This window comes from Copidosoma floridanum, unplaced genomic scaffold, assembly GCF_036245765.1.
Source record: "Copidosoma floridanum isolate Cflo_tuat_1 unplaced genomic scaffold, Cflo_Japanese_pri ptg000006l, whole genome shotgun sequence".
Lineage (NCBI taxonomy): Eukaryota > Metazoa > Arthropoda > Insecta > Hymenoptera > Encyrtidae > Copidosoma > Copidosoma floridanum.
Genome location: NW_028321883.1, coordinates 23,523,396 through 23,533,266, shown reverse-complemented (window position 1 = coordinate 23,533,266; position 9,871 = coordinate 23,523,396). Strand labels below are relative to the sequence as shown.

The 9,871-nt window shown below is 36.7% G+C and overlaps 1 protein-coding gene across 4 annotated transcripts; it reads right to left on the bottom strand.

Annotated features, from left to right (window-relative positions):
• Window positions 1–68: 68 nt before the first annotated feature.
• Window positions 69–7,076, bottom strand: Sos (Son of sevenless). 4 transcript variants are annotated; one of them, XM_014354298.2, is made up of 18 exons: window positions 6,033–7,076; window positions 5,641–5,904; window positions 5,479–5,562; window positions 5,328–5,408; window positions 5,090–5,245; window positions 4,767–4,975; window positions 4,261–4,691; window positions 3,954–4,172; window positions 3,508–3,871; window positions 3,235–3,421; window positions 2,848–3,162; window positions 2,620–2,775; window positions 2,327–2,509; window positions 1,833–2,240; window positions 1,493–1,739; window positions 1,061–1,407; window positions 677–986; window positions 69–599 (listed from the first exon to the last, which is right to left on the bottom strand). In XM_014354298.2, exons 1-18 carry the CDS (start codon window positions 6,138–6,140, stop codon window positions 514–516), a joined length of 4,155 nt encoding a protein of 1,384 aa, XP_014209784.2. In that variant the 5' UTR covers window positions 6,141–7,076; the 3' UTR covers window positions 69–513. The 4 variants fall into 4 exon arrangements, with proteins under 4 accessions (XP_014209784.2, XP_014209785.2, XP_089455009.1 ...); XM_014354299.2 differs by having other exon boundaries at window positions 677–947; XM_089598883.1 differs by having other exon boundaries at window positions 677–935; window positions 2,911–3,162.
• Between the last annotated feature and the right edge of the window lie 2,795 nt (window positions 7,077–9,871).

Sequence of the window (9,871 nt, the reverse complement as noted above, 5' to 3'; positions counted from 1 at the left end):
CACTATGATTTAAGAAAACATGATTATTTTTTGTTTAAACTTGCAATTTTTTAAGTATTAAAAAAAAAAAAAAAAAAAAAAAAAAAAAATGTATGTACACGTTTCAATGGCTTCTAACCGCTTGAAAAATAGAAAAATAGACAAAAAGTACTACGAAAAGTTTACTACGAGCGTCCAAGACTTGCATAAATTAATTGTATGAGTATATGGAATGTAGCAGAACCACCTCCTCGCTGCGGTCGAGGGCAGAGATTTTTGTTAATTTTCCGCTGCAACAGTATCTTACAATATCACACTCACACTATTGCACACCGACACATACACATGTTAATCTATTTGACAAATCATGCAATGCGTGTACAATAAAATGGGATTTTATATGTATACGTACATATATCCGCTTACGTCAGGAACACAATCATTCGCGGCACTGTTATGTTCTTAGACTAGGAATTGATATCTTTCAAGTTTTTGTTTTTTCTACCATCGCATGCATGTCAATGAATGTTTGTATTAGCTAGACCCTTGGGGAGAATTAAAATTGAACATTGTTACGGATGATCTGCCCGGCTTTGGTGGTAATCTCGGTGTTATCGATCCTAGAAAAAGAGAGTTTTATGACGAAGCTATCCTACTTGATCAATCTTACCCAGACAACATTACACTCTACACTAACCGTTGGGCGATTGATTTGGCGTCGGTATCGGTGGACTGGGTCCGTTGATCGACATGTACCTCCTGGTGTGGCCTGGATTTATTAAACTGGAACTGCCCAAGCTTGAGTTTCGCCTGGCCATGAGTACCGACTCGTTGGGATTGAACGTATCCGGGAGTCGTGGCGGTAAAGTCGCCGAGGAGAGGCTTTGCCTCGGTGGCAGCGGAGGAGGCGAATTTGGATGATCCCGCGGGGGCACCGCTGGCGGGGACTCGTGAGACTTTTCGTTTGTCTGCAGCAAACGAAATAACGATCCAGGGACATCGAAACACTGGGGCAATCGAAGAAAAAACATTTCTGCTGGTAAAGGAGAGGCAAGCAAAAGGAGAACAGTGCTATAAGTACCTGTTGAGGTGACTCGACAAGGCTGTTTTCTCGCGGTTGTCTTCTAGGTGGCAACGGTGGTGGCTGGCTGATCTGGTCGGGGGCAAAATGGGGGCTGGGCGAGGACGGGTGCGGATGCGTTGCACCAGGACTACTCGACATCGAGCTTGGCAACGTGCTCCCGCTCATTATGCCGAAAATGTGCGGGTAAAAGCTAAAGTCTATCGAGCTCCCGCCGATGGAAGCTTGGTGCTGGTGGCTGAGATGGCCAGGCGAGCCGAGCTGGGGACTGTTACCCGGCGATCCGATCGACAAGTTCGATATACTGTGAGCTACGCCTGGTGAGCCTGGAGAACGAGCTGTTGTACCTGATTCGCGACAAACGAGAGATAAATGATAATGAATTAAAGATGACGAAATCGAGGTAAGGTCGAATTAAGATGACGAAGGTACCTCCAAGAAGTGCTTGTATAAAGTTGCTGTGGTCGCTTTGACCCATGGAAAACGAAGACCTCTGGGGTGAAGATTCTCGTAGTTCCGAGGAAGCCAGAATTTCTTGAGCCGTCGTCGCTGACGTCGATGGCGGATCGTGCAATCTGACGCTGGACGCTACAGCTTGAAGAGGTGCTGGTAGTTTGCCGCTCAAAGTTCGCGCTTTTATGCCCGGAGTTTTCAAAGACACGTTCGGCCATTTTCGAGGCTTAAGTTGCAAAGCAGCAAAAAAACATAATGATGACGAGGCTGAAATAATTCTTGGGCAAAATAATATTACAAGATGTAACCAGGTACTCACCACTTTTATGGGCGCTTTGCTGCATCTGGGCTCAATTTTTATACTTTTTTCATAGATGTAATCATTTATTTCTGAATCAGACATATCGCGATCGAATGGTTGGAGTTCTTCGATGAATTTTCGTATATTGGGCTCCACACTCAAACAGTATGGTTGATTCTGATATTGTTGTATTTCTCCAATTATTTCGGCTACTAATCGCCTCTTGTTAAAGTTTATTAGAGTACACTCTTTATCCCGAAAATCTTCGTTACCTTCTTCCATATGCAAAATGAGGGTCAGGTACATCCCGAAAAAGGGCACACACGGCGGATTAATGGAGCGCAATTTTTCTTGATAATTTTTATAGTGATTAGCATGAAGTTCCGCAGCATCCTTTAAAGCTTTCTCCAAACGTGGATGCAAATGCTGTAAAATAGTGTTTTTCGATAATCTGTATCATAAAAAAAAAAAAAAAAAAAAATTCTTAACGTTGCTCAGTTTTAGTTACTCACTGTAAGCGTGTGGTTTAACCGAAATACCGCTGCAGAAAAAATGGCACTGCATATAGATAGGACTCCATTGAAATTATTCAATTCTTGTAAAACCATTAATATTTCAATGACACGAGAAACTATGGCTACTCTTTCTTCAAAGTTTTCAGTTTCTAAAATGTTCTTCTCCAGCCATCTCGTAAACTGTTGGGAGTAAATTTAAATTATATTTTTGTTTTGGGCTATTGAAAGTGTAATATCCATATTGAAGAGATAAATTTTCGTTGGAAAAAAAAAACTTTTAAATATCTTACGTTGGTCGTATGTTTAATCATTTTCAAAAGATTAGGCGATGTCGTTTCCTTATCTTTTTTGGTCCAAGCTGATCCTACTAACTCCGAAGGCTTGACTTTTCTGTACAATTCGAATTCGTACAGAGTCAATTGCCTTGCTAATTCAATAGGATGGCACTGAAATAAATATTTCATAGCAATTAATCATTTGAGATATTCAAAAGTGCAAATAACTTGGTATCATCATACCGTTAAAAGAGGTCCTGCCGATTCCAATTGATTAGCATAAGATGTAGTACTAGTTGTATTAGCTGTGGTAGGAGTATTCGTAGTAGTATTGGAAGGATTATCTAAATGCCGCTCGATAGGCGGTGGTGACCGCTCAAAACTAAAGGTAATGTTTTCTTGCTCCGATTTGTTTTTTTGTTTTCTTTGCACGATTTTTTTAACCGAATCCACCCATTTTTTCATAGATTTACAATTGTCACTGACCATAGCCAAAAATATTTCCAACTCAGCCAAAAGTGTCGCATCTTTTTGAAAATCGTAATAATGATGGTCCACCTGTAAAAATAGATTAAATTAAAATAAATTTCACATGCAATCGAGCAAATGTGATTAACAACGTAGACGTACCCAATGTCTCAAAACGTTCAGTACTCTAAACTGAACAGGCTGGCAAAATTCCTTCCGATAGCGTTTAAAGTCCTCTTTTGGAATCGCTTTACCACTATTCAAATCTACGTCGTAAACTTTAGCCGGGTCCGGAATGTCGAATCTTTCTGTCAATAGCGTCAATAATTCTTGGGGCGAACAAAAACTCCTTTTTTTCAAAAAGTTAAATTAATGAAACTTTACATAAATTTATCAATATAATGAGTACTCAATGGCAATTCTTTGTTCACAAACCTGTATGTCGTCAAAAATGTTCGAACAAACGCAGGATCCGCGTAAATATGGTAAGTTAATCTTTCCACTAATTTTACAAGGGTCGCTGCCTTGATAAAAGGTGGACCACCCTTTTCTCTTGCTTCCACAATAATATTACTTGGGCTGTCTGGTTCGGCGAATCTATACATACTTGGAGGAGGTAATTTCAACGGATGCTTCCTTTCTTCGTCCAAAAGAATGCTATCTAATGTGCGTTCCAACATACTTTTCGTATTAAACATTACGAGATCGGCCATCCAGCTATTCTTATCTTCTGGAGACTTTGCAACTAGTATGACATTTGTGTTATCTCTAGTTGCTATTTCAAAGGCGTTTTTTAGTTCTAAAAAAAAATTTGTTGACGAATTATCAATATTGAAGATATTGAAGTATTTTTCTCAAAGTATGTGAAATTAACTACATACCATCTGTATCCTCTCTGTCTATTATATCTATTTTTCGGATGAAAAATTTTTCTTTTAGCCTGTAGTCATTTTGATGATGTGCAACTGCAACTGCAGAAACACCCACACCAATTTTTTTACTATTGCATGGCTTACACAATACTAGTAAGCCATCAAATAAAAAAGCTTTTCTATCTGTCAATCTACGACTTTTACCACCAACTTTCACCAAAGTGTCCTCTGTAATATATAAACCATTAGTAAATTTAATAATTATACAAATTTTAGGTAAAAGAACCTGTAGTAATGTAATAAAAAATCCAATTACCTCTAATAAATTCATTGCAACACTGACCAATGTCTTTCTGATCCCAACCTTCAACTGTTCGTTTCATTTCATTTGTTTTCTCGAGAGCTGCTCGTCTGCGGGCTCGACTTTGCATACGCACGCTACTATCTCTCTTAATTTTACCCACTTCCATTTTTTCTAAATCAAATTGTAACGAGTTCAATAAACTTTGCACCTGAAACAATGTTTCTGTGTCTTCCTTAATTCGCGAGCGTTTGTGCAACACCTTGATGTAATCAAAATATAAAAAGCAATGCCACACTGGCTGCATCAACAGTTTTGGCAAATAATATTTCACAGCTTCTTTGAAGCCATGACCAGCAGCTCTCAATGCCGCATTGGCTTCTGGTCTTGACAAAATCTTCGTCAAGACCTCGCGGCACTTGGGACTGGAGATATCTTGGACATACCTAATTATCAACATAATCAGACGTTAATACGTATTTTAGCTTTACCATTTACATGATCTATAACACACGAATTACTTTGCATATGCGTCGAATTCCGCTGCCTCGGCTAATTCTTCAAAGCAAGAGCCAACAGTCGGCGTTTGCTTCTCTTCAGTGATTTCCATAACATCTTCAAGACTGCCTAGTAAATTAACTGTTAATTCGTAGAGATCGGTGATGTTACTAAACAACATCTCAAGTTCAGCGCTATCCTGGGTGAGCTTTGCAATTTCTTCTCGGAAGACCTGGAAAAAAAAAAAAAAAAAAAAAAAAAAAAAAGGTAATGTTATACAATTAAACGGAAAAACAACACCTTGGTTTTTTAATCAAAAAATGAAATGATAAACTAATAGGCTTACTTTTATTATCATCTGCAAATCTCGCAGATACTGGCGCTCATCTTGAATGAGATCTCGCACCGACTCTTCATAGGTTTGAGATACTATGGCTCCTTCCTCACTTTCCTCACTTTGGCCATCATTAAAGTCGTCTTGATAAAACATGTCCATTAAGACCTAGAAAAAAATAAAATTCATCAATATCTAGATTACGTTCTATTCAATGTGGTATATACAATCAAAGAAATATTGTTCTTACACTGTCGGCGTGCATAGCAACTTTAATGTCTTCATAACATATTTCTACATTATGAATAATTTTTACATAATTACCAGCGAGCTAAAATGATATTTTTTCGTTAGATTATTGTCAGTAGAATAACATCAATAAAATGAACTGCATAACTCACTTTTAAAATATCTGCCGATATGTATTCTAAAACTCCAACAACAAATAGAGTAACTTGCCAGTCTATTTTATGTTGTAAGACTTCCTGTTAATAGTAAAATCGACGAAAATAAGTAAATCACAATGTATAAAATGTGTTGTTAAACGTAAATTTCAATTTTACTTTTTGTAATAGTTGATGCACTTTTTCCACTGGTAACACTAGAACAGATTTCTTTTTTCCTTTTTCTAATGCTTCCTTTGCATCCCTAAGAGCCCATTTATCAATGGGTGTAGGAAAAGTACGGCGTACTCTTTCTTCTATGTCTTGAGGTGTATGAGGAGGTGGATGCCCACATAACATACCAAGCATTCTCAGAATTAAATTTTCAACAAAATCCAAAGCATCTTGGCGTGCTTCGAGGCTAGGATGAACCTGCTCTAGAACCTAAAATCATAAGCTTGTTTAACTTTGTACTCTAATTTGGTGTACCGCTCATGTAACGGTAGTAATAGTAGTATTGTGGGCATTATTGAAATAAGATAAAATTCAATATCAAGTAAAATAAAGTTTACCTTGTTGAGGGAGTTGACAAAGACTCCCCTCCATTTGGCTGCATTTTCCTCTTTTGTAAAATCGTAGTCCTGTGGCTCACCCACCAATGAGGTCGGTGACGAGAACATGTTGCTATTGTACTGCACAGTTGAAACTTCTTGGTAAGGAAAGGAGAAAAAGGGAGATGCATAGAAGAGCAGGGAGATGCATAAAATATTCCAAGCAGCATCACAGTTGCTGTGGACCACTGCACAATTAAAAGAATCGATCCTCAACAGGCGCACCTCCTCCCAGCAAGCTTTTAACGCTGCTCATTCTTAGGATTCACAAGCTTCCAAGCAAACAATCGTAGGAGTACTTACAACAGTGACACAGTAACACATGGCTTTTTCACAAGCAATAGGGCCTGATGTAAGTGTACTTAATGGAAGTGTTTAAACAGCCCCCTAGCTCTATGCACTTACTAAAAGAGCGCACTTTTTGCAGTACAAGAGTCGATGACAGAGATGAAAACATGAAATGTAACAACGCGTGAGAGAATAGAGCACGAAACTTATTTGTCAATTGATTGTATTATTAAAGCCAATAATGACTGTCCAAGTAACACAAGTTGTTAAGTATTCGAGTGTGAGAGAAACACGCCTTAATCAGCTGACGAGACGAAAGGCATTTTAGCAGCAGCAACAGTGCTGCAGTCCCTTATCATCATCACTGCACACTTTGGAGTGTTGGAATTTCGGTTTAGGTACCTACTTACTTCTGATGTAAGCTCGACGAAAACACTTGATTTAGTTAATTTACATGGGTAAGAAAAAAAATATAATACTTATAGAGAATGGAAGATACTGTGAGTAAAACTTCGAGTGGACGAGTAGTCGCTTTGATGTATCACTCAAAGAACTCTTATTTAGAGCATCAACTAGGGTACAGGGTACAGGGAGTACAGGGTGTACAAAGTACTACAAAGGCAATAAAGTGTATGGATGTAAAATTATACACCCATAAAGCGCAACACTACAATTTAGAGTGAGATTGTTCAGCAGACTGCATGAACTGTAAGCTGTGAGGCCTGTGAGTGCAAAACTTCCAATTCCAAACCATAAGAAAGATAGAGAGAGGAAAATAACACACACTCATTGGTACATGCATATGTGTGTGTATATATGTTTTAACGTGAATAGTGTTAGTGTGCTACACTTCTGCACTCTATGATCGGTAATGTAAACACCTACAACTTTGAAAGAAGGTATATTTTTCTATTTGCAGTGATAAAACAGGTCAAATGTTTTATGCATAATGTATGGTACAATCATGACGTAATCAATAACAACCGATGGATCATTTCAACACAATATAATAAGTAGACTCAGTGGAACTTTGATCTGTCCAAGACCCTATTGCGGAACATTACCTTATAAGGCTATAGCTTACACCATAGTTCCGCAATAGTATCCGGGACAAATCGAAGTTCCACTATGTATATGCTCTAAGGTTTCACTGTATGTACAATAATTGAGAAAAATTATTAGAATTGTTTGATTATCTGTATCTGGTGGACACTGAGTACACGTCCGTGATGTAAATGTTCGCCCAAAAGCTTTTTTTTTTTTTTTTTTCATGATTTGGATGGTATTTTACTATTTGAGAATATTCGATGCCGAGTTTGAAATATTATGACAATTTAACAATTTTCCAGCGGACCATAAGATATTCTTTTCAAGTTCGAGTTTCTCAAACAAATTTGAATTTTGTTCTTTTATTGTTGACTAAGCGGAACAAGGAGTATAATTTTCAGATTAGACAGCAAGAGGAAAAGCCTTTTCGAAACTGAATGGCCATAAAGAGCCGTTCCAAGGAAATGAGGGTGCCATTTCAAACGAATGCATTCTTCCTCCGATTTTAAGTCGGCAAAATCCACATTTACGATCCACGAGAGCAAAAAAGTTTTATTCGAAATGGCTATAGCCCTTTCTCTTGTCGTTCGGTCCGAAAAGTCAACTCTCTCTTACTCCCTTTATTGCCATTTAGCTTGAAAAATCTCTCTCTTGCTTATCTAATCTGAAAAGACTCTCTTCGTTGTGCTAAGCCGACGTACATACGCCAACGCACGCCTGTGCACCCAAACGCGCACCATTCCCAAACAATGGCATCAGAAATGTCCATGTAAACTTTAGTTGTTCATGTTGTTTTAACTTGTAGCGCAGAGGTAAAAAAAAAAAAAAAAAAAAATTATAATCATCGTATGGTATGCTCCGATTGTGATTACGAGCTGTTAAGAATGCACGTACGAGTGTGAATATACATGAAAAATTAATGTACGACCAAACAAAACTCGTGTGGATTTATTGGTTTTTATATTTATGTATTACTTTACGTTGTTTTATGATTCAACAAGCCTCGTTTGACAATGAATTAAAAAAATAATTGATACGTATAATTAAGCAAAAGCAAAAGGAATTTTAATTACATTTCAGAATGGTATTCATGCATGTGTATAACTAAGTAATTTTTGTATAGAATCCGCAAGCGACAGGTGAACTGAAAATTGGATTTATGTACATATTTATGCTTTGCAGGTAAAAATTTTTGTATTTTTCACTTATGGTGACAATCAAAAGCAACATTTTTCTCAATTAGGGGCCGTAATTTGAAGTTGGGTAAGGAGGTAAGGATTCAAAGGTAAAAAAATGTGATGTATAAAAATTACAACTTGTATGCATTTATATCGATCTATTTGTAGTTCGGACGTTTGCATGTTGTGTCACACGGACTCATCGTATAACTTTTACATATTTTTCTAATTAATACCTATCTTTGTCACATTCATTTTTCCTGAATAATATTAATTTTTCCTTCAAATTTTACAACTTTTAATGCTAATAATTCCAACCAAAGTAAAAAATATATTCTTACAGAATCATATAATTACGTCGGACAGTTGATAAATACATGTTTTTTTATCCAACTAATCAGCAGTTTCAAGAGCAATACATATACATGTAAATGACTAAAAAAATCACGAAACTTGTGAATACATATGTATATGTATGATTGATGGTGATAACGTATCATTACACTATAATTATACAATATATGTATATATAATTAAAATACTATAGCAAGATAAACAAGCCTTGTTTGACTAATCACAATTAATACTCATGAGTTTTCTACTACACTTACTAGAGATTTCTTTCGGCTCGTGATTCTTCGACTCGCAAAAGATTGCAGAGGAATGTGGAAGATAACGCGTATTACGTTGCGTATATGTACGCGCGGATACGATAACACAATTAATTGTTGGCACTCGTCGAAAAGATTACTATAGAAAAAGTCGTGCGATTCTATCGATAAAAAAATCATCTCAATGAAATCAAAAATAACATAGTCATCAGCAAGCTGATACCACTATAATACATAACTGAGGTAACAAATCAATTATTCGTCGATTGACAAATTAAAATTTTTTACATACATTACCCAAAAACGACATTATTGTTATTGTCAAACAACTGAGCGTCGATTAAAAAAAAAAAAAAAAAAAAAAATTCGAAATTAATAATTTTTAGATACAGTAATGCGCTTACCGGAGACACATTTAGTACCGTAACTCTATAGTTAAAATACTGCTGTAGGCATATGTATGGATAATACGAAAATTGAGAGTAAACTCATGGACAACACTATTGTTGAAAGTGATGAAAAAAAAAAAAAAAAAAACATTAAAAAAATCTACTTGTCGTAAAGTTTTAAAACATTCCCTAGTAGGTAATATAATATTGTGCGTGAGATACTCGGAATCAAAAACAATTATTGTTCCAACTAATTGTGTCGCCCATGAATGTACGTATGCGTATTC

Excerpts from the sequence above, each read along its gene's own strand:
- Sos (XM_014354298.2), bottom strand. The coding sequence starts at position 6,140 with ATGTTCTCGTCACCGACCTCATTGGTGGGTGAGCCACAGGACTACGAT. Across the intron at positions 4,173-4,260 it reads TTGCAATGAATTTATTAGAG|AGGACACTTTGGTGAAAGTT; the intron begins GTAATTGGATTT and ends TATATATTACAG. Across the intron at positions 3,163-3,234 it reads TGAACGTTTTGAGACATTGG|GTGGACCATCATTATTACGA; the intron begins GTACGTCTACGT and ends CTATTTTTACAG.